Genomic DNA, 24,176 nt, shown 5'->3' with positions numbered 1-24,176 from the left:
AGTGTGGACACCTGTCCCATATGGGAGACCAAGGGAGCTCACCATTCCCTTTGGGTTTGTGTCAAATCCCAAAATCTGACTTGGCCCCTGGGCTGAGGTTGAGTGGAAAACACACTGAAACAGCCCAATCTTTCAAAATCTGGCACCTTCAAGGCTGTGTCGGTGCTCTGGGTGACCCCAACACCCACAGCCCAGGTGTGGGTGTGGGCAGCACCCAGAGCAGGTCACAGCTCCTCCAAAAACTCCTGCCAGAGGGATGGGAATTTGCTTTCAGGGCTGCCCTGAGTACCCAACCCTGCTGCACCCCAGGCCACACCAGCCTGTGGTGAGCAACAGCTCCTGGGCCAGGCTCCTCTCAGGGTGTGAGCACAGAGTGACCCCAAAAGGGCCCTGCTGGCTGCTCCGGGACCCCTGGACACCCAGCAGCTTTCCAGGTGGGCTGGCAAGCACTGGCCATCCTCAGGGAAACCCTGGCTGCTTTCTGTGGCTCTTTTTTGGCACGGCTGCAGCTCGGGCAGCTCCTCATGCTGAGGGCTCCTGCGAGCTCTGCAATGCCCTGGGTGCACTGGAGAGGCCCAGGTGGCAGCAGAAGGGAGCACAAAATCCCAGGAATCCTGCTGACAGCTGGGAATGGGGAGCTCGGGCCCTGCTCTGCCCCTTCTCAGCCACCCCGGGACTCACCAGCCCCATTCCCAACCTTGCATCCCTGCCAGGAATCTTTTGGGATCTGCTTTCACAATGGGTTGGAGGGCGGGGGTCTGCTCCAACCCTCAAGAACAAGAGATGGAATTTCAGATTTTCTGCCATAGGATTCCCTACCCTGCTTCATAATGGAAACTTCTCCTTCCTCCAAGTTCCTGTCAGGACAACCTGGGACAGTGAAGGTGTCCCTGCCCATGGAACAAGAGGAGCTTTAAGGCCCTGTCCAGCCCAAACCAGTCTGGGATTCTTTAAAGACAGAGTGCTTGGAACAGAGCCCTCTCAGCATTCCTCACTCTCTCCCCACAGGCTGCTCCTCCTGGAGCCCCAGATCCCTGCAGACCACCACCACCAAAGTGCTGGGCTCTCAGCATTTATTTCCACAGCAAACCAGTGCTCAGGGTTGCAGGAGGTGACATGCAGGGCAGGCATTGCTGGAGAGGAGGGCTGTGATTCCACGTGGAGATACCTGTAGTGCATAAGAGACTAGAGAGCATCCACCTACCTCTACAGGGCCCTAGTTGTCAGCTCGGAGGAAGAATTACTGTGTTGCAAGTGGACAGTGACAGGAGACACGAGCTGCAGCTACTCTACACACATTGCTTCAGAAACCACAAAGATATGCACAAACACCGTGTCACTCTGCACCCCACAGCCCCCGAGCCCAGAGGAAAACCTCTTCTGCAGTGGTTCTGTCTGGGCCTTTAAGCCAAGGTTAAAAGTCGTGTGCCTCGAGCTGCTAAAGCTCCTCCCTGCACCCCCCTAGAATCCGTTTTCTTTTGGCAAGAAGGAAGAAGGCCTCAAGCTGCAGGAATTAACATCTTGCTTCCACAACGGTTTGGCTGACTCCAGGGATGGCCAGGTTCCAGTCATCATTCCACTGTATTGCATAAATACCTATTGGATAAAAATAATTGGAGATGGCAGCGAGCGGCAGCTCCGCGTCCATCCAAGTCACTCAAGGTCCCACCAAACATCCCCGGGAGGCTCCAGCTCCTCCTGGGGACACTCATGGCTGTGCCACCGATCCCACCTTGGACACACACGATGGACACACTGAAGAACAAGGTCAGGACATGGGCTGGTGTGTTCAGCAGGCATGGAAAAGGGCCAGGAGCTCCTCCTCTGCTTTCGGAGTCTCTGTGTCGGCGAGGTGGCCACCTGGCCCCGGGTCAGCACCGCTCGCCTCCCCACGAGCCTCACTGCTGCTGGTTTTGTGGCTGGAGCTTTTTCCCAGGCCCATAAGGATATTGCCAGGCTCAGAAGGATATTCATGATTGGAACAGTAGCTCTAGAAACAATCAGACTACAGGGGTGAAGCAATACCTGACCCAAAAATTCAGACCGGAGAAGACAACAGTGAAACGTGAGAAACTTTAAAAACTATTGCCTGCACAGGATACACACTCAAACCAAACCAGACAGACACAGCCAAACAGAAATACTGCCAGGACAAACAGCTTCCTTCCCTGGAAGAGAGGATTCCTCCATATTCCACAGCATGATCTCGCTGTGTTGACCTTCTAATGCCACCACAGCAGGACAGAACGTGCAGATCCTTCCCAAGGACAATGCTCCTGGCACAGCTGTCCCTGCAAGATCCTCCTGCTGGGCCTCAAGTACCAAAGTGTCCCTGTGCCTTTGGGCCAGGATGGGCAGGCAGACAACGGGAAGATGCTGTAGCACCAGTTTCCAAGTTCAGTGCAGTTTTCAATGCATTAAGCCAAAGGATTGTCACCAAACTTGCTTCCCACGCAAGTTCTGCAAAGAGGGTAAAGCTACACTCCAGCTGCTTCTGTCCCCAGGCTGCCTTTGGCACTCACTCCTTGCCTGAGCTGTAAATTTTCTGCACCGTGGCTCGGGTGAGCTCCAGATCCTCCGGGTAGCGAATTTCCAGCTCGGTGTTTGCCAGGTAGTGAACGCCGGTGAACTCGGAGAAATAGCGGCCGATGTCGGGGTGAGGGATCTCCCGGGGCTCAGAGTTGTACTCCAGGTTCTCTGTCAGGGAAGGGAGGCAGCAGTTACCACCACAGAGCAGCCTGCTGCAAGGCAGCCAACCCTGGGCCTCTCTCAGGCCTTGTCTGTGTTTCTAGAAACACCAAATCTGGTGCCTGAAAGGAAAAAAATGCCCTAATGCAGGAAAATGGGCAGTGTGACAGCTCACAGAGCCTCACCTCCTGATGAGCCCACAGACCACGGACACGGCAACTGCTTTATGCCTGGGGCTGCCTGGAGGATCACTGCAGCAGGATGCTGCTCCCACTCTGCTGCTCACAGGACTGGGTTGTAAGCGTGGGGAGAAGCTGCTGCAGTGAGCTCTGCTCCTCTAATCCCTCACAGCCCTTGGAGGATTTGTTTTAGGAGAGATGCCCCTCAAGGTGAGCCCAGCTGCACAAGGCTGTCCTGGCAGAAGAGCCAAGAGCTTCCTCCCTCAGCCTGTGCTTCCACCACGCCAAAGCTCACCATGTGCCTCCAGCAAAACAAACTTCCCTAAATCCAAACTTCCCCAAGTGCAGTGAAAGTCCCTAGGTAGGACATGCTGATTCTTTCCCACAGCAGCTCCTTGCCTCTACATAACCTGATTAGGCGCAAGTTAAACAGCTCTGAACCCCAAAGGTGACCCCTGAACACTGAACCCCAAAGGTGACCCCAGTCAAGGGCTGCTCTGCAGTGCTGGTGCAGAGCAGGGACTGGGAGCAAATCCCACAGGCTGGAGCCCTGCAGCACTCCCCAAATGATGTCATTTTTTTCCAGCACTGTGCCAGATAAAACAGGTAGTATTAGCTAGGAAAAAAAGCTGCATCAGGATCAAAGGCTGACTTTGGGCAGGGCAGGAACACGCTGGGGTGCAGAGAATGTCATTCAGGAATAATCTGTCTCTGAAATCCAGTTCATTAGTGGGAACAGAGAATTCCTATTAATCCATGCAGGCTCTTTGAAGCTGCTGCATGCCAGGGTGTGCAGCCAGCAGCACCAGAGCTTTCCATGCCTCAGCAGCCTGCTGCAGTCCTAGAGGCTTGCAAAGGACCTTTTCAGATACTGCACCACTGCGGAAAACAATGTGCACTGCTGAGTGCTCTGCAGCAGCATGGCTGAGCTGGGAGCTGTGCTGGGGAGCTGCAGGGATGGAGCTGCAGGGATGGGGAGCTGCAGGGATGGGGAGCTGCAGGGATGGGGAGCTGCAGGTTTGGAGCTGCAGGGATGGGGAGCTGCAGGGATGGGGAGCTGCAGGGGTGGAACAGCAGCTGGCAGGGGAACAGGCTGACACAGGCGAGTTCAGCACAAGGTGGGAGCCTCCCAAAGGTGCTGACGAGCAGTTTTGAGCCACAGATCTCTCTCCTGTGCTGTCACAAAGCAAACCAAACACAGACAAGAGTGGACAGGTACTAAACTCCCTGAATGACACAGGAGTTCTGGAATTAGCTGCACTCAACCCACAGATTCACAGGAAGGCCTCAAACTGAGGTACATTTATCTATAATAAGCTTGGGGTTATTTCTGAGCAGGTTAAATTAAACTCCACATGAGGATTTGTTTAGGATTCTTTCAGTAAAATCTCTCCCTCCCCCCCCAGAGTCAGGTCAGGAGGATATGAAATAATCCTTCCCAAATGATCTGAGGATGTTTTAGAAGGGATATCAATAGCTGCAAGAACAAACCCTTCACTTTTCCCCAGCAGCATCAGAACTCTTGGAGGCCACAGAGATGCAGTGATAACAGTGTCAGCCTACCCTGCAACAACTGTGGGATCAGACAGGGTTCTGTTTGTTTAAACATCATTAAACACAAGATAAGTGATGACTCAGCCCCAGCAGCACTGGGGACAATTACCTGATTAGGTAATTACCAAGAGGCATATTTTAGTATCAACCCATGACACATGAGAATTTCTGGTTTTAAGACTCTCTGAGGCCAAGCCCTGCCTGTTCTGAGCCATCAGGATTTGCCACTTCATCTTTTTGGGCTTCTGAATACAAAAAAGCTGATCTCAGGACAATGGGAACCACCTGCACTTTAAATCTACAGGAGTGTCCCTGCCTGTAAAACCACCTCTTGTCACACTTCTTGTCACACTCAAGGGACCAGAACATGAGGGAGCACCCAGGGAAAGGGCATTTTGGTCAGCATTTTCCCTCCAGCAGCTTCCACGTCTTCCCTTAGCCAAACAGACTCGGCTGTGCAGCTGCCCTGCCTGGATGTTCCTCCCTGTCACAGCGGGAACACAAACATGAGGCAAATGAATATTTTTACAATGTACAGAGTCACAGTTGTGCTTCTCTTCTGTAGTTTTCTTCGGAACCTCAGTTCAACAGTTCTTACCACACACTCTGACCATCAGACAAGAGTTTCCTCTTATGGTTTGTTGCATAAAGCACATGTGACATAGAGATTTCTACACCTCCCTACACTTGTGAAGAGCCAATCATTTCTGTTCTGGTTAAAGGTGGCACTAACAGCCAGGTTACCTGTGTCCCCTGGGATCCTGGCAAATGACAGTGGCCAGAACCATGTCCTGATTAGCAACCCCTCATTAAATCCCATTTCCAGGTCCTGTCCAAGGCACAGCTGTCAGGAGCTGCTGACTGACCTTCAGCAGAAGCTGAATTATTTCTTTCAAAGCAGCAGTCGAGGTTCACACCCATGAGAGTGTCCAAAACACTTCTGGACACTCTCATGGTGTGAACCTTTTAGATTTCCTACCCATCCATAAATCTGGCAGCTCCTGTCAAAGAGGAGATCACACCAGAATGGGCCTTCCTGTCCATCCCTGCAGTGCTGATTTCATGGAGAGCAAACACAGCAGGCCACGACTTCAGATCATTTCCTTTCTACCTCCACCTTAACCCTTGTTAATCACACTTAATTAATCACTGAAGCACCCCTTTGTCCTGACGTGGGCAGAGTGCACAAGGAGCCCCTGCTCACCTTGGGCAGCATATCTGCAGGAGCCATCCTCCACCAGGACGTTGTAGAAGGGTTGGTGGGGGCCGTGGGGGAGGCTGTGCACGTTCATGTTCCGGATCCACTCGTGGCCCATCATGCAGGCAGGATCCCAGCCATATATCACACAGTTGTAGCCATACCTGCTTCAAGAAATTGCACACAAAGGCTGAGGAAACTCCAGAGCCTGCTCTTTTTCCTCAAGATTAACGGAGCACAAACAGGATAGGAACCTCCTGAGAGCTGGCACAAGGAGGAGAGGAGCGAGAGGGGAAAAAAACAATCAGAAAGACTTTGTGTTTGTATTTTGAAGTGGAGGGAAGTGACTATGAATGACTGGATAGACAGGAATAAACAGCTGAAGGCAAAGTAACACCAAATTTGAGTAAGAAAAGAGAATAACAAAGAGCCTGAAAGTCAGCAGCCAGAAGGGGAAGGAAGAAATGAAGAAGGATCAACCACTCTGCTGGGCTGTGCACCTATTCCTGTGCTCATCACACAGACGTGGCAAGCCCAGCACATAGAACAAAGCCATCAGTATTTACAGAGTATTTATGGGCTTTAATTGTGGGGTGTTGTAACTGTCACTGCTGATACCCCTCAGATATGCTCTGGATGTCTTGGGGAGTCAGAGGAGTGGCCAAAGCAACACAGCGCTGGCCTGGCTCTCTGGCAGAGCAGTGCAGGCAGGAACAGGAATGAGAGCACAGGGAACCATCCACAAACTGTCCTGGGAATATCAGAATCGATTTTAAAGTTGACTCTGTTGCACATTCCCTCATTAAGTGGTTGCTGCTGTTTCCTGGAGAGCTCTGTACCTGTGTGACAGAGGATGACTCAGACAAGTCAGGCTCTCTGCAGTGCAAACATTTGCTCTCTCCAGGCACTGTGAGCTGCCCCCACTTTCCTGCACGGGACAGACGCACGTGCCTGGCATTTCCTGCTCCTCCTTGGCACAAAACCACGTCTCACTGCTGTCAGCTCAAACCCTTCTGCTCTGCTGCCACAGAGCTGACCGTGGGGAAGGCTCCAAGCTCACCTCTTGTGTTTCATGATGAGCCCAATGGAGAAGCAAACCTCCTTGTGCTTCTCATCCGAGCGGTGCTTGACCTCGGGGCCCAGCTCCTCCTTGCGCCGCTCAATGTGCTCCAGGGTGTGCTGCACCAGATACCCCACAGCCCCGTGCTGGGAGGGGTCCAGGGCCTGGATGTGCTGCAGGATGTCCAGGACCTTCCAAACCACAGCAAAAACAGGTTCAAGACACGTCCCCGAGCAGCACAACTTACAAACTGTCTTAGGTTGAAAGGTGTAGCTAAGGGTGTGTATTCTATCCTCATCTGTCAGAGCTGGGGCAGTTCTCTGCTGTTCATGGGGCAGTTTTTTCTTTATCTCTCCCACAGCCAATCCTCCCTCCAGGAGATCTCTGCTGTCCATGGCCACTGAGTGTCCCTGCATGGCTGAGAAAATTCCATCATCCATGGGAGATGCTGTGCCCAGGGGAGGAGCCAAGCATTCCTACCTGCATCCAATCTGACCTGGGAACAGCACAGCAGCCTTTGCCCCCTGCATTCCCAGAGGAGCAGCTTTCTTCCCCCTGCATTCCCAGGGGAGCAGCTTTCTTCCCCCTGCATTCCCAGAGGAGCAGCTTTCTTCCCCCTGCATTCCCAGAGGAGCCCAGGCCCATCTCCCCCAGCCCTGGAGCTCCAGAGGAAAACTCCCCCCTTGTGCAGGATCCTGCTCCAGCAGAAGCACAGCTGGCACTGCAGGAGGACTGAGCCCCCCTGGGATGGGGCTGCTGTCTGTTCTGACTCTGGCAAGGATTTTTTCTTTTCGTTTGTACTATTGCATTTGTATTTTTAATTTTCCTAGTAAAGAACTGTTATTCCTGCTCCCATACCTTTGCCTGAGAGCCTTTTAATTTCAAAATTATAATAATTCAGAGGGAGGGGGTTTGCATTTTCCATTCCTGCCTTCCTTAGCAGACACCTGTCCAAGACATAAACACACACAGATATATTGCTGGAGTCAGCTGCAGGTAAGTGCCCTGAGATCTGCCACAACATCTTCCACACTGTTCTCTGCCACAGCTCCATGTTCAGCCTGCACACAGCCTGTTCTTATTCCTCTTCTCTTTGTAATGCTCCCAGCTTCCAAGGAAGGCACTGGAGAGCTCAGCAGCTCCTTAAAACTCAGCCCCACTAGTTCATCGTGTCCTGTTTAGTGCCCACAGACCATCTCTCCAGGTTCCTGGTCAGGAGAATGCAGTTCCCAGTGTTCCAAAATGCTGCTGGGAAGTGATTCCAGGTGACTTCTGCTGCTCTTGAGAACTAATATTTTAACTTAAAAGAGCTTCTCAGCATGTCTGTGAGGAGCAAAAATAGGGCAGCAGAGGAGAAAGTGGAAATAACCTCCATGATGCTTTCCCAAGGAACAAGACAGAAAAGCTGCTTGTCTCAGGATGACTAAAGAACACAGAGCAGCAAGCTCTGCAGATCCACAATTCCACCCTCTGGCACAACATCAGAGCACCTGCTGCTGGGTTTGTTACAGGCAGGAAAAGCAAATTTTAATTTTTTGTAAAAGCAAGGAAAAAACCCCCAACCTATTATGTAAACATGCTGGGAAAAGACAGGTATCTGTCTCAACATCAAATATCTCAAGTCCCAAAATCTGCCACACTTTGGCACCTGGCAAAGGATTGTCTCCTTGATCACAGGTCATTAAGTTCAGAGCAGCAGCAGAAGAGGAATGGAAATCTCAGGCTGTTCAGCATGAACAGCAGCCAAAAATCGAGGAAAATCATCAATTTAACTAAAGGGCAGGTGAGTAATTCATGAGAAGAAACACAGCTCAGGTTTCTTGGCCACTTTAATTCTATTAAGAATAAAGAAGGATGTGAAAATCCTGAAAAATCCTTAAGGAATGAACCATAGCTGCCAGAGAATCTCAGGAGTTTTATTTACTGTTATTTACAAATATTTAGGACAACATTAAGTGTAGCTCTGCAGGACTTTTTAGATTTCCTACCCATCCATAAATCTGGCAGCTCCTGTCAAAGCTGGTACATTGTGTCCTGACAGACACAGCATTCTCTCTGGTTAGCTGCAATCCTGCCTGACAGCCTGGAACGACTGGATGCAACCCTGAAAAATCCAAATTTGCTCATTTCCATTGCATCTGGTGCAGAGAGCCCAGTAAAACTCAGCCCTGGGGTTGGGTTCTGTGTTCTGGGGGGCTGCAAATCCAAGTCTGGTGTTCTCCAAATATATCCCTGAGTGCCAGGAGGGGGCAGAAAGATCTTTCAGTGTTCCATATTTATGTCCAATTGCTATTTCAGCTCAGTGAGTCCCTCCCATACACAATTTTTTGGCGCTGGTTTTTCTAAGCTGACCTAAAATTTGCTGCCGTAAGAAAGGAAGGGCAAGCTTAGCACAGTTTGTTCTTCAAAGGGAATAAGGCAGCTTCTCCAGCAGTCCTGTTCCAGTTGATTTGGTGGGAAGAGCTTTGCTTCTGCTCAGCTTCTATCCAGCCAATATTCCTGTCCCCTTCCCAAACTCACAACTGTGAACTGGCACAAGCTCCACTGAACCAGCACAGGGCATTTTGAGCAGGAAAACCTCTGTGCTGCAGTGGCACACTACGAAAAAAATCAGACTTTTCTGACTTACAGGCTTTTCCCTGTGCCTTCTCCTGAGAAAAAGTGAAAGCCTTGGATGATCCAGACAACCTGTAAATCTCAGCACCTTCTTTCCCACACTCCCAACATAACAGGACTGGTGTTGCTACCCTGAAGGAAAAGGAATTCCAAGGACAGCAATATCAAGCTGCCTTTTCACAGGAGCCACAGACTGTGTGGCCAAGGTTGGAAGCACAGCTTTGGTTTTATTTATAAAAGATAACTTCCTAAAGTTTTCTGATAAAGTAATTGCTCCTTTTGCAAGAGCCCAGCAGGAGTTCTACCACAATTTAGGCACAAACAGGATGCTCTTATAACTCAACAATCCATGGTGTTGGTTACAAGACAAGCTGTAAATCATAAATTATGACTCAAAGCTGCTCCCAATTCTCCCCTAGGACAGGCAGCCAAGAATCATCCACTCTCCTCGCTTCAAATTGATTCCCTGCAATGTAAGAACTCCTCCAACTGCATTTATTACAGAAACAACTCGTGTCAGACTGTAATGCAGGCTGACATAGCCCGAAAATCAATAAGCCAGTGTTAATAGTGCTCAGCCTTCCCCACAGCATTCCCCTGAGTGCCCAAATACCTTTTCTGGCCAGATTCCCAGGTGGAAGTATAACCTGGCCTGGAGCATGAGGTGCTGCACATTGTCTGGATACATGGCCAGGTACAGGTCCAAGGAGTCTCTCAGCAGCTGGTAGGACTGGTCAGTGCTCTCTCTGCCAGCAGAAAGGAAACTCTCACCTGTGAGGCTCTGCAACCCTGTCCCCAGAGCTCCCAGGGACAGAGGGAGTCCCCAAAATGATGCTGCAGGTACAGCACGCTCACAACAGTGACTCCAGCACGGATTGTCACTCAGCACATCAGGCTGCTAAAAGGAGAAGCACTCCACACCTCATCACTGAACTCTGCCCCCCCACCCACAGCTCTTCTCCTTGGTCAGACCATCCCACACAGGGAATTCACTCTCCAAGCCACTTCCTTTCGCTCCCCTGACACCTACAACAGTCCTTCCACTCCTGTGAGTCTGTCTATGGCTGCTTGGGAAAGGGATTATCAGGAGGACTTGGAAACAAAACTCAATATTCTACAACCAACAGGATCTCTGAAAATGCTAATTTGAACACAGAGGTTGTGCCTACCACATGACAGGAAAAGGCTCTGATCTCAAGGTGGACAAGTGACAGCTTTTCAAATAGAAAATAAAATATCTTTTCTATTTTCTTGAGAGGAACTAGTTTCACTAAATATTTTTGTTTCCACTCAGATGCAGGCGATTACAATGCCTTGTGACACACAGAATGTTCAGGATCTCATGAGCTGAGTGACACCTTTTGGAAGCAGCAATATTGGACATGCAGATCATGTACCCCTGGTCCTTTTTCCCAGGGTATGGCTCCTCAACTCACCTCTTGCCAAGGTTCAGGAGGTTGCCCACCATGCGCTGCAGGACCTCCTTGGAGGTCACCACCCCATAGAACTCCTCTGTGACGTGGTGCCCGATCAGGTACTCGCACTCCTTCACTGTCAGCTGCTTCCCCTTCCCAAAGGCATCGATGTAGGTGTAGTCAAAAATATCTGTGCTTCTGAAGAGGCAACAAAGAGCCCAAACTGTGATCAGGGTCTCGTGGTTTGTTGTTTCTGTTCTTCCCTCAGCACTTCCAACCCGTGTCCTTCATTTCTCAGCTCCCTCCTAAACAGACACTACCTGGTACCTTCTCTCTTTCCCATAATTCTCACATCACCTCATGGGTATTATTATTTCAGGAAATCTGTTATTACTCAACAGCAGCAGAACTGAGTTCTAGGAAAACTTTCCTAAAAATCTGATTTTTCCCCTCTGTATAAGTTATAAATCCAGAGGGGAAATAATTAAACATTCTCCTCTAGGTCTAGAGCAGGAAATCTGTTACCATTCAGCAGCAGCAGCTGAGTTCTAGGAAATCTTTCCTAAAGATCTGATCTTTCCCCCTGTACAGGCAGATGGAACCCAATTAAACACTCTCACATAGGTCTGGAGCTGTAAATATCTTCTGGCTTTTGTCACTGTGGGCACAATTTCAGAGTTCAGCAGGTCACTCACCCTTCTTTTCCTTGACACCATCGCAGTAGGAAATGGCTGGGAAAGTTGACAGGCTCCAGTTTGACTCCCAGCTGCCTGGCAATTGTTAAATAAAGCACAGACAAACTGATGGGAATCCCTGTCCTGCGGATCAAAACCTGGGGGACAAAAATGTGACAAAAACACAGGTGGGATTTAAGAAAAACATGAATTTCAAGGGTTGACTTCACAACTGAAAATACAACTTGACAGAAAATGCACTGAAGGATAACATATTTATTTAAGAGCTGCTCTTCACAGAGAATTATTTGTCTGGCTACACTCAAAGTGTCTCGAGGCTTGCAGCCTCCCAGCTTTTGCCTGACACACACACATACCTGGTGAATGTAGGAATTCAGTGAATTGTAGTAATCCAGCTCATTTCCTTTGTATTTCAGCTGCTCATACAAGACACAGTTCATGGCATCAAGCACCTGCCTCTGAAGTTCCACTTCTGGAACGAGAACCTCTCCTGGAAACACATGCAGTGAAATAAAGACTGAAAAAACAAGAGCACTCAACCTTTATGCAATGAAATCTTTGCATGGGCAGGCTCAGTCTCTCCTTGAAAGCCAGAAATTACTCAGTGTTTATAAAACAAATAAACAAGATGCTGCCTGACCTTTGGAAATTATAAACATGCAGCTCTTTACTGATGATTTTCTGAGATTGGCAGGAAAGAGGCTGCTCCCCAGTCCCACAGCTCAGCTATAGATAACAGGACTAATAAGATTCCAGAAACAAATAGGAAAAAATATAATTCCCCTCCCAATTCTTTTAGCATCAGATGGACTGAACCCTGGGCTATTGAACAGCTGTTTCGTGAATGATGGCCTCAGTAAATGTCACAACTTTGTTTGCCAGGGGATACAAACAACAGCTCTTTAAGCTGCCACAACTCCACAGCCATTTCAGCTGTGCAGAGGTGCAGGAAAGCTCTGCAGGAAGGCACATTTCTGTACAGTACCTGCCTTGGAAGCCAAGCTGGGGTGCCTGGGGTTCTTGGTCCGCAGCACTTTGCGCACTTTGTCCGTGATATCGTCCACCTGAGCCTGGACACTCTTCAGGCAGATGTCTGACAGGGGGTTACAGTACTGATCAATCAAAACAGCACCTGGAAAAAACAAACTACATAAGAAACAGGACTTCAGTTTTTTCTTTGCTTGGTTTTGCCTGCTCTACATTCCAGGCATGCAGCGAGTGGTTGCAGCAGAACAGCAGAGCTCTGTGTCTGAAACCTGCAGTCACCTGCTGGATTTGTCACACAAAATGCAGGGAATGAGCTGACATGAGAAATGACCAGCTGAACTCAGGTTTGCCCTCTCCACCACGCTGAAAGGTATCTGTACCTTGAGCAGGAATGCTGCTGGGTCAGGCTTGACCAGCTCTGTGTTCACACCGCAGCCCCTGGTGCCTCCCCAGTGTACAGAGATTTTTATTCAGAGCCTGAAACGATCCCAGCTTCACTCACACTGCCTCAGTTCTGATTTCTTCCTGTCACATCCTCCATATCATCCTTGTTCATCATTTCCTTATCTGCTACATTCATCTTTCTCTTCCACAGCTGCTCTCCATCTTCCTAACACAACACAGAACAGAACAAGCTTTCATGTTCCTCCTGCCCAAGCCTCTGCAGGAAAATATTTCCTTTTCACAGAACCTTCTCCTTGGTACCACTGCTCTTTCCAAAGCCTCCTCTTGTTCAATCTTTGGAATCAACTGTAAGGATTTTACCTCTTCCAGCCTCCTACATGGCTCTGTCCATGACTGGTCTGTAAATCAAGGAGTTTAGCAGGGCCCTGTGTCTCCTTTTTGTCCTCCCAAAGTGCTCCCTGCTCTGACCAGGTGGAAATTCCCAAAACACTTCCTGCTGGCACATTCACGGCAGACAAATCACACATATTGTGACCCACATGACTAAGTCTCATAATTAATTTGGTTTTTTTCTAGAAAATGACACTTTTTGCTTCCCCTTCTTGCCCTGAGAGTCCCTTCTTCAAAACCTACTGCATTAACAAGAACCAGCTTTGGTGTTACAGCCTCTTTTGTCCTCTTTCAGGGACATTTTTGAGTGTGTACCAAGGGGAAGGGACTCTTCTACAGCCCCTGGCAGCTTCTGAGCCATTCAGAAGACAGAAGGAGAATAATCCACCAGACTGAGGACACAAAGAGCAGAAGAAGCAGAAGAAAGAGCTTTCTCTTTCTCAGCAGGTGTAAGTGCCCTCTCACTGTGTGACTGGACTTGGATTTGTTTCCCACCAAAGTTTAACACTCAGTTCTGGAGACACTCCCAGGGCTCAGGCTACAATTCCCTGTGCTTGCTCCCTGCCTGTATCAGAGGAGCTCCTGGGAAAGGGGAAAGCAGGGAGCTGACTGGGAATTAGCTCAGGGGCCACTGCAGCAATGTCAGTAATGAGGATGTCGAGCTACAGCTCATTTTCTCAGCACCTTGTTCAAGATTCTGATGTTTTAGCATTTTCTGCCTTCAGCCCAGCTGCCCAGGGGTGATTCTTCAAGCACACAGCACTGACAGCACCCGATGCTGTCCTGACATTTTGATGCAACGCTGCTGCGGGACGGGAAGGATTCCAGACACATCCAAAATCCAACCTGGACTCTGAGTCATTAGCCAAGGCTTGCTGGAATCTAAGCAAGGCAGGCTCCTTGCAAGCCAAAGCAAGATGGAGAGCTAGCATTAGGTGCTGTGGCTGGGTCTGTGCCAAGGACTCACCCTCCAGAAAGGACTGCCGCTCCGTGGGGCGCTGCAGATACTCCTTCAGGTTCTTTAGGATGTTCTGCTGCCGTAGGAAATAGAGAATTTTCTTTGCATAGTACTTCCAGGTGAGTCCTTTCCTGCACAGTTAAACGCAAGAGGAAATATTTCCCTAAATAGGTATTTGAAGGGTGAACAGTTGGTTTAAGTTTTAATACAGGTTTACAGTTTGGGTTATTGTTTTTCTCAACAAGAACTGTCACTGAAAGTCAACCCAAAAGGGGAATGTTGAGAGGAATTTATCATAAAAAGACACATAACTTGGAAAACATTGCTCCTGTCATCTCCAATTTTCATCCCATCACCGATACATAATTTTGGGAAGATACATTATCATGGGAAACAACACAGATCCTAATTAAAGGAGCTCAGGAATATCTGATTAAAATCCTATACTTTATTCATAAAACATTACCCTCTGTCTGACTGCATCTCTCCAGAGCCACTCCTAAAGCATCCTCTCAGCATTAAAAATAGATTGATGAGGGACACGAATGTAAGTCCAATAGCATTCAGAAGAAAAACAAAATTCCCCAGAGGAAAACCAACTCTGTAGCTCTGAAAAGGCAGGAGGAGATCAACAGTTGCTCTGCAGACGACACAATTCCAAAACTTTTTACAGCAAAGCCCCATCACTTTTTAAAGACTCTCCATCCCCCTGGACAGCAGGGCAATCAAATCTCACAATATTTTATCTTCTTCCAATAAACTAGGACCCTCAATAGGGACAACTGCTTTATTGGGATATCTTCCAGGGAGATGATTTAGTCTAATGCTCCTGAATGGCACCGACTATAGCTTAATCAGGGTGTAATTAGCATCAATTCTGCTTTATGGGGAGGCATTTGGCCAGTGCAAAGCCTCAAAAGCTTTTTAACCAGTTGTCAAATGAGAGATGCTCAGGCCCAGCTCAAAGAGAAAAGGCAATAAAATGGATGGGAAAAGGCAAAAATGAGATGATTGCCATTCCAGTTGGGTTTTTTCAAGCCCTATTAAGAGTCCCTGTAATCAAGGCTATTAGACCCCATTAAGGACATTTATCACAGCTTTATATCACACCAAACCCAGCCTGGGTAGGTGGTACCAGCAAAAAACCCTTCAAATAAACCAAATAAAACCTTCAAATAAACTTACTCTTCTTGCCCAGTGTTAATCAAGGTGATGAGATAACCCAGGCAGATAAAACCCAGGAGTTTTATTTACCACCTGTCTGAATAATTTACACAACTGCAAATTTTGCAATGGCTGAATTCAACTCAGTTGCTTCTCTGAGGACAAAAATTGGACCAACCTACTCCAGCTCAGAAAAGAAAAAAAAAAAAAAAAAAAAAAAAAAAAAAAAAAAAAAAAAAAAGGAATTTCAGGGTTCAGGGATTCATGGTGGTATTCCTGAAAGATTCCTGCTTCCCTCTGGTCTAATCCTGCAAATCAGCTTAGCAAGGTGACCCAGGCTTAATTCAAAAAGGAACAAGAGGATGGAAACTGCTTAGGCAGAGCTGAGGGTGCATGGGATACGTCCCAAGAGATGCCATGAGCTGGCAAGGAAATAAACAACAAAAAGCAACACAAAACCCAAGGATCTTCTTCTTGTGGGACAAGGTTTCCATGGTTTCCTCTGGAAATACTCAATCTGTTGTGAAATTAGGCCTTAGCAAGCCTGGGGGTACTGTTTGATGAGTGACCAAGGGCAGAAGCTGAGGTCAGGCACTAACCAGGGTATTTTTCTCCTTGAACTGGTGGAAGAGGGAAATCCCTGCCATTTCTCAGCCCTCTCTTACCTTCCTTCCATGTTGAGGATACACATCAGCTCATCCTCAAAGAAATGGCTGGGGCACCCCAGAGTCTCGATGTCACTGAATCCATCACAGGGGACCTGCCAAAGCAGAAAGGAATTATGCACAGCACAACAGATTCTCCCATAACTTCAGAAAAAGTCTCAAAAACAAATTGGTCCTTTTTTTTTTTTTTTTTCCCGATTTATTAAAGATCTTTAAAATGCCCTGCTCCCCAAATACTGACAGTCTGTACTCATGGATTTATTATACTATTGAGAACCCTAGGAATATCCTATAGCAGTATCAGCTCAATTCTACAGCATTTAGGGCTGAGATGCTGAGTTCAGGACCAGCAGAATCACATTTATGCAGGGTGGGCGCAAGCTGCACGTGGTTTTAAGGTGGAATCAACTTCTGCTTGTGGTTGAGTGAACCCCTCCATACACCCCCCTGTGCAGGAGATTCATCCTGGGTGAAGGAATGAAGAAGCAGGAGCCTTTATCTTTTGCAACAACCACTTCTGCATCTATATTCAGAACAGCTATTTTCTTCCAGAATTCAAAATCACTTTCTAAACTTCGGCTGAACTGTAAAAAAAATTGGCTTTCAAGCTTTGCACTATAGGATATGGGCTCATATATGGGTTGAAAGCCTTCTCCTCTCAGTTCTGAGCAGGGAATCAAGCTGCAGTTTCTGGCCCCTCAGGAGATGGTTCTCATCATGAGGCCTTTGGGTATTGCTTAATGGTCTCTCCATGGAACTTGCATATGTGATCAAAACAGGAGGAATCCAGGAGCTGCTTCCCCCAGTTAATGCTCTGACAATTCTCCATGGGTAAATGTCTGGCTGCTGCAGAACAGAGCAGCCAGGAGACACCAAAGCCCCACCTGGCCCTGCTGCCTTCCTTCTGCACAGGAGCCATAAAAGGGAGGCTGTTTAGTGGCTCCTGTGTGGGATTTTGAATTCAGCCAAAGTCACAGGCAGTATTTATACTCATTTCACAGAATTCCAGGCTGACCCAGCTGTACAGCTTGCCAAAATCCACAGCTACCAAGCAAACAGCCAAGTAACTCCTGTCTCATGTGCACATTAGTGTGAGACACCACATTTTCACCTTTTCCCCACTGAACACAGAAGCTTTTCAGGGTCATGGCTGGCTGGAGAACTTCAAAAACACACTTTGCAACTGAGTGGCCCTGTTGTGCTTTGCTCCTGAACTCAAAGGGCTTGTGACAGCTCTCAGAACTTGTCCTTGCACAAAGTCTGCAGCGAGAAGCAGCAGCTGTGCTTTGTGTCAACAAACCCTGTGGCCTTCAGAATTCCCAGAGCCAGGGCTGAACTCCCAGCAAAAAGCAAAGAGATTTTAGGGCTGAATGCAATCACAGGGTGTGCTGCACTCCACACACCTCTGGATTTGGAACTCTCTCCTTTTCTGGCTGTGTTTCAGCATTTTCACACAAAGCCAGGAAATACAAAATCTGAGTGCACAGTTGAGGAGATGTGGAGAGAGGGGCAAGAGAAACTAATAAAAATAATAAATCACAATCAAGGAAGGTGAATCTTTAAATTATTATGGATTCATGGAATATCCCAAGCTACCAGAAGGATCATCCAGTCCAACTTGTGGCCCTGCACAGACATCCCAAAATCCCACCACATCCCTGGCAGTACTGTCCAAATGCTCCTGGAGCTCTGGCAGCTTCTGGCTGTGCCCATTCCCTGGGGAGCCTGGGCAGTGCCCAGCACCCTCTGGGGGAAAAAGAACCTTTTCCTAATAAGAATAATAATAAAGACTAAATAAACTCATTTTTAAAAGGCAAAACTCCTCTAAGAAATAAACAACTTTTGAAGGATTTAAGGATTTTTAAAGAAGAAAACACCCTGGTGATGTGAATGCTCAGGCAGTGTAGAGGAAACAGCCTCAAGCTGCTCCAGGGGAGGTTTAGGTTGGATATCAGGAAAAATTGATCAACTGAAAGGGTTGCCAAGCATTGGAACAAGCTACTTAGGGAAGTGGTGCAATTGCTGTCCTTCAAAGAAGTTCAATTTTCTGGACCCTTTGAAGAAAAACCTCCTGGCAGCAGCTGCTGTGGGGTTGCTGCAAGGAGCAGTGCTGGGCTCAGCCTAAACCCTTCTGGCAGCAGACCAAGGGTAGAACATGGGCTCTCGTGGCTGCATCATTTGCAAGCCACAACATTTCTGAAAGAATAATAATGATGTTCTTTGTGTACACAAGATTTCATCCCAGGATGCTGTGAGAAATCTCAGCCTGACTGAGCTCTGGTTACTGTCCAGCAGATAAAGCTCAGACAAGCAGCCCTACAGCCACTCAGAGCCTCCTTGCACAGTGGCAAGATTTGATTTCCTGAGGGAATTCAGGAATGTCAGCTCTGGCTTTTCAGAGGTCCTTCGAAGGGCTCAGAAAATGTGAAGATGTGGTGCTTAGGGACACGGTTCAGTTCTGATCATGGAGGTCTTTTCCAACCTTAATGATTCAATTAATGACTTTATTAAGGATTCTATTAGACAAGTGGCTGGGCTGCTGCACACACACACACAAAGAGGGGAGGACTTACATGTTCTGAGAAGAACCTTTTGGAGAAGGAAGCCACGATCCTCTGTGCCTCCAGCCCCGCGTTGTGCCGTGCCTTGTACTCCTCCAGCCAGCTGACACCGTCACTGTGGCTGTAGTACTTCAGCAGGGATGGCCACCTGCACACACACACAAACCAACAGCATCATTAATATTTCACCTCCCTGAGAACCTCCAGAACGACCTGAGGGGCTGAGACAGTGCCCAAACACTGCCCAGCTTTCAACTGTATTGAATTACCTCAGACATCAAAGCACAGCTCCCCGACTGCAGCTGTGCATTAATGATTATTTAAAAGCAAGCTCTCCTGAAACCTTCAGAGGCTCCCACTCCAGGATTTCAATACCTAAACATCCTAAATGCTTCAGTTTTATAATTAAAAGAGTTTGCCACAAAGAAGGAAGCCAAGCTGGCACTGAACAGAAGGGGAATTCTCTGTCCTGTGTTTTCCTACCACCTCAGGGAGCTCATTAAAAACACAGCTCCCTCCACTGCCCTTGCTGGTGGCAACATCTATGGGAGGAAAATACAATCTGAAGTCAAATTGTGACAGCTAAATGCTTCTGCAGTTTGACAAGAGACAAGAAATAATTGTCTGAAGGAAAAAAATAAACCGCCTCACAGTTTTCTTGTAAAAAACCCTCCTTCACTGAGACTCACACTCCACACACTTCACAGCTTACCCAGAATTTCAAATTCATCTGAAAATCCAACTTTAGGGCATGCTTTGGGGGCTGTTAGCAGCACCTTTTTGAATCAAGTGGGTGTGTGGTGCCACAACACACTTTGTGCCATAAAATATGTGCCAGCACTGCAATTCCTGCTGCTGTGAAGATACCAGGATCACTTGTGTGAGAAACCTGAACAAGAATCAGTACAGATGGAAATATTTTGGAAATGAAGCTGAGAGAAAGGGGTTTCTTTTCATTTATGGGGGGATTTATTCCACATTTTGACATGCTATTCATTTGTACTGATTTATACAAACCACCTTCCTTAGGTTCTTTCCAGGATATATATATATATATTTAATTTACCAAATACTGAAATCACTCCTCCTGTATAATGATTATTACTGCTGTGCAAACCACACCTGGAAGATATTTCACTGCTGGTTAATAATAAAACTCCCCTGCACTTGTCTCCACAAAATAAAGTCAAATAACCTCACATTACATAACAACCTCTCTCCTGATGAATTCCTGGCCTTTCAGCTACTGCTGAACTGCAGCCACCTCACAATAATCATCACAGTCCTTTATTTTGGGATGAGAAAGGAGAATTTCATGGGCTGGAAGGACGGTGGGAATTTTGGAAAGATGAAAGTGCCATTGCTCACAATGGAATCCAGCCAGGATGGCAAGGCCAGGGTGAAGCCTCCTGCCAAAAATTCCATTACCGAGGAGGAGAGCAACGTGTGTCAATCACCCATTCCAGCTGCTGGATCCCAACCAGGCTGGAACTTGCAGGAATTGCAGCCACTGAACTGCTGAAAGTCAGTCCCAGAGCCATGGCTTGCTGGAGTGGGGAAGCTGTAACTCCTCAGCAGCTTTTTTACCCCTATGAAAAGGGAACAATCCCCACACATGGGCTGAGCTGAATTTCAGGATACAATTGGCAGCTAGAGAAAGCAATTCTGCTGCTTTTCCTGTGCCAACACAGACAAAGGCAGGTAAGAGATGAGGCTGGACAGCCCCGGGGATGAGGGGAGCTGCCCCCAGGACTGCTGAGACCAGCATCACCCCCAGGCAAAACATGCACAGCAGCCTGGGGGAAACAGAACAGCAGCAAAACCCCACCCCAAGGGTCTGGGAATCTGTGAGAACAGCTCTCCCCAAACCCTCATGCATGAACACCTCTGTGCTGCCCAGCATCACTCCTGAGATGGGTCTTGCCTGTTGTTTTGGAAGTTCTGGAGGGGTCAAGGAGGCCCAATGCACAACCCCCGTGTATGGTTCCACTGCCAGAGCCCGGGCTGGCCCTGGGAACGCAGGGAATCCACGGGCCCCGGCGTGGAAAGGGCCACAGAACTGATCTGCGGCCAAGGGGGAGCCCCTGCGAGCAGCAGGCTCAGCCTGGTCCCTCCCCGGGGCTTTGGAAGGGCGGCAAGCAGAAATCTCCTACAAGACCTGCGGGAGAACTCGGGGGGTGCGGGACACCCGCCCGGAGAAGCCGCCAGCGTTGCAGGCCGGGCTGGACAGGCCCGGCACAGCGGCGGTGCCCCGGCACGGGTGACGCCTCTGAAGCCGCGCTCCCCGGCACAGCGCTCGGTGCCCCGCTCGGGCCGGGGCCGGGTGGTGCCGGCGGCGCTCGCCCGGCCCGGCCGCCGCCCCGCTCCCGACCGCGCCCGGCCCCGCGGTGCCCGATCCCCGCCGGCCGCGCTGCCCACCTGAGGCGGAAGCGCTCCCGCCACACCTTGCCGCGGGGCTGGCACGCCTCGCGCAGCCGGCGGCAGGTGCAGGACACGCGGCCGATGTCGGCGGCGCCCAGCACGTCGCAGCACAGGATGAGCTCCAGCAGCTCGCCCGGCAGGTCCGTCAGGCCCGTCCCGCCGCCGCTGCCGGGCCCCGGCGCGCCCGCGGCCTCCGCCGCCATCTTGGCTGTTTACCTGCGCTGCGGGGCCGCCGGCGCTTCCGGGGAGGGGCCCGGGAGCGGCGGGAGAGGGAAATGGGAATGGGAATGCGAATGGGAATGGGAATGGGAATGGGAAATGGGAATGGGAATGGGAATGGGAATGGGAATGGGAATGGGAATGGGAATGGGAAATGGGAATGGGGAATGGGGAATGGGGAATGGGAATGGGAATGGGAAATGGGAACGGGGAATGGGAACGGGGAATGGGAAATGGGAATGGGAATGGGAATGGGAATGGGGAAATGGGAATGGGGAAATGGGAATGGGGAAATGGGAATGGGGAATGGGGAATGGGAATGGGAATGGGAATGGGGAATGGGAATGGGAATGGGGACTGGGAAATGGGAATGGGAATGGGAATGGGAATGGGGAATGGGAAATGGGAATGGGAATGGGAATGGGGAATGGGAATGGGGAATGGGAATGGGAATGGGAAATGGGAATGGGAAATGGGAGAGGGAAATGGGGAAAGGGAGAGGGAGAGCCGGGAGAGGGAAAGGGGAATGGGGAAATGGGAATGGGGAAATGGGAATGGGGAAGTGGGGAAAGGGAAAGGGACAGGGACAGGGACAGAGAGAGGGAGAGGGAAAGGAAGAGGGAAATGGGAATGGGGAAAGGGAAAGGGAAATGGGAATGGGGAAAGGGGAATGGGGAATGGGAAATGGGAATGGGGAAAGGCAGAGGGAGAGGGAAATGGGGAAAGGGAGAGGGAAAGGGAGAGCCGGGAAAGGGGAATGGGAAATGGGAATGGGGAAATAGGAATGGGGAAATGGGAATGGGGAAAGGGAGAGGGAAATGGGGAAAGGGAGAGGGAAAGGGAGAGCCGGGAGAGAGAAATGGGAATGGGGAAATGGGAATGGGGAAAGGGACAGATAAAGGCAGAAGGAGAGGGAAAGGGACAGGAACAGGGAGAGGGAAAGGGAAAGGGAGAGGGAGAGGGAAAGGGACAGGGACAGGGAAAGGAAACGAAAGGAAAGGAAAGGGAAAGGGAAAGGGAAAGGGAAAGGGAAAGGGAGCGGCGGGAGAGGGATGGGAGCGGAACCAAAAGGGCCCAGGGGCTGCTGGTCCCGGGAGCGGCGGCCTGAGAGGGATCAGTGTTATCAGTATTGGAAACGGAGTGTCAAAAAGGGATAAGTGTGATCAGTATTGGAAATGGAGTGTTAAAAACGGATCAATGTGATCAATCTTGGAAACAGTGTCAAAAAGGGATCAATGTGATCAATATTGGAAATGGAGTGTCAAAAAGGGATCAATGTGATCAATCTTGGAAACAGAGTGTCAAAAAGGGATCAATGTGATCAGTATTGGAAATGGGGGCCAAAAAGGGATCAATGTGATCAATACTGGAAAGGGGGTGCCAAAAAGTGACTACATCAGTGTGATCAATATTGGAAATGTCGTGTCAAAAAGAGACCACATCAATGTGATCAGTATTGGAAATGGGGGCCAAAAAGGGATCAGTGTAATCAGTATTGGAAATCGGGGCTAAAAGGGGACTGCCTCAGTGTGATCAATACTGGAAATGGAGTGTCAAAAAAGGACCACATTGGTATGATCAGTATTGAAAATGGAGGCCAAAAAGGGATCAATGTGATCAGTACTGGAAACAGAGTGTCAAAAAGGGATCAATGTGATCGATATTGGAAATGGGGGCCAGAAAAGGGATCAGTGTGATCAATATTGGAAATGGAGTGCCAAAAAGGGACCACATGGGTGTGATCAATATCGGGAACAGTGGCCAGAAAGGGCTGATATATCGATGTGAATCAATATTGGAAAGGGGTGCCAAAAAGTGACCAATGTGCTCAGTATTGGAAAGGGGGGGCCAAAAAGGGACTGGATCAATGTGATCAATATCAGAAACGGGGGCCAAAAAGGGACCCCATCGATGTGCATCAGTATCAAAAATGGGGTGCACAGGGGGGCTCTGTCAATGGGTATCAATATCAGAAAGAAGATTTCAAAAGGGGCCTCATCAATGGGTATCAATATGGAAAAGGGGGTGTCCAAAGGGGACATGTCAGTGTGTAAAAATATCTCAAAGGAGGTACCAGAAGGACACTTAGCAAGGTGTGTAAGGTCTTTTAAGGATAAACTGCCTAATTAAGAAATGACACTTAAATTATTTTTATTTTTAACTGAATAACTAATTACCTGTGTTCTGTAATGTGGACTTTTTTGCCTAATTACACAATACTACTGAAATTTGTAGAGAAGAAAGTAAAGAAAGATTAGCTTCCACCTTAAAACCTCTATCTTGTTTTATATATATATATATAATTTTTAATATATTTATATAATGTATGTATATGGCTATATTCTAAAACCCCAAACTAAGTTTTCTACTGTGTGGTATTACACACTTCTAGTCAGACTACACACCCATCATCTTCGTTTTATCATTCCATTTTGGAAGCCTTCTCCACGGCCTCAGGTCAGGTATGGTTTTCTCTTTAGGGCCAGTGCCCGTCAGCACGGAAAGTCCAAAATTCTCCAAAATTAGGTTCTAATGTATCTGTACCAAAAATGGGGTGCACAGAGGGGACCTCATCAATAGGCAGAAATACCTAAAGTGGATCAATGTGTATCAATATCCTGTGCCAGGGCCTGCCCGCCCTCCCAGGGAACAATTCCTTCCCCCTGTCCCACCTAACCCTGCTCTCTGGCAGTGGGACATGTAAAAAATCTCTTTTTTGATGAGCCCCTTTTCCCTTCCATGGGAAAATCATTTTTCCATGGGAAAAGCCATGTCTGTATTTCTGCCTCATTGCCCTGGCTGCTTCCTCATTTCTTTCTTTCTCATTTCTTTCTTTCTCATTTCTTCCTCATTTCTTCCTCATTTCTTCCTCATTTCTTCCTCATTTCTTCCTCATTCCCAGGCCTCTCAGCTGCTGCCTGCACTGCTTTTGCTGTGTTCCCAAGGCTCCAAAACTCACCCTGGTTTGCACACAGCCAGCCCTGTGACATTTCCCCCGAGG

General features: G+C 48.7%; 1 protein-coding gene across 1 annotated transcript; it reads right to left on the bottom strand.

Moving 5' to 3' along the window:
- Positions 1-1,056: 1,056 nt before the first annotated feature.
- Positions 1,057-21,171, bottom strand: FBXO21 (F-box protein 21). Its single transcript, XM_077787120.1, has 12 exons — positions 20,954-21,171; positions 18,548-18,683; positions 15,975-16,069; positions 14,155-14,276; positions 12,391-12,537; positions 11,762-11,895; positions 11,406-11,542; positions 10,732-10,908; positions 9,909-10,041; positions 6,680-6,870; positions 5,626-5,783; positions 1,057-2,697 (listed from the first exon to the last, which is right to left on the bottom strand). Exons 1-12 carry the CDS (start codon positions 21,157-21,159, stop codon positions 2,519-2,521), a joined length of 1,815 nt encoding a protein of 604 aa, XP_077643246.1. The 5' UTR covers positions 21,160-21,171; the 3' UTR covers positions 1,057-2,518.
- Positions 21,172-24,176: the final 3,005 nt, after the last annotated feature.

The sequence above is a fragment of the Lonchura striata genome, chromosome 18 (genome assembly GCF_046129695.1).
Source record: "Lonchura striata isolate bLonStr1 chromosome 18, bLonStr1.mat, whole genome shotgun sequence".
Taxonomy (NCBI): domain Eukaryota; kingdom Metazoa; phylum Chordata; class Aves; order Passeriformes; family Estrildidae; genus Lonchura; species Lonchura striata.
The sequence above is the reverse complement of the archived record's forward strand: the minus strand, read 5'-3'. Positions and strand labels throughout refer to the sequence as shown.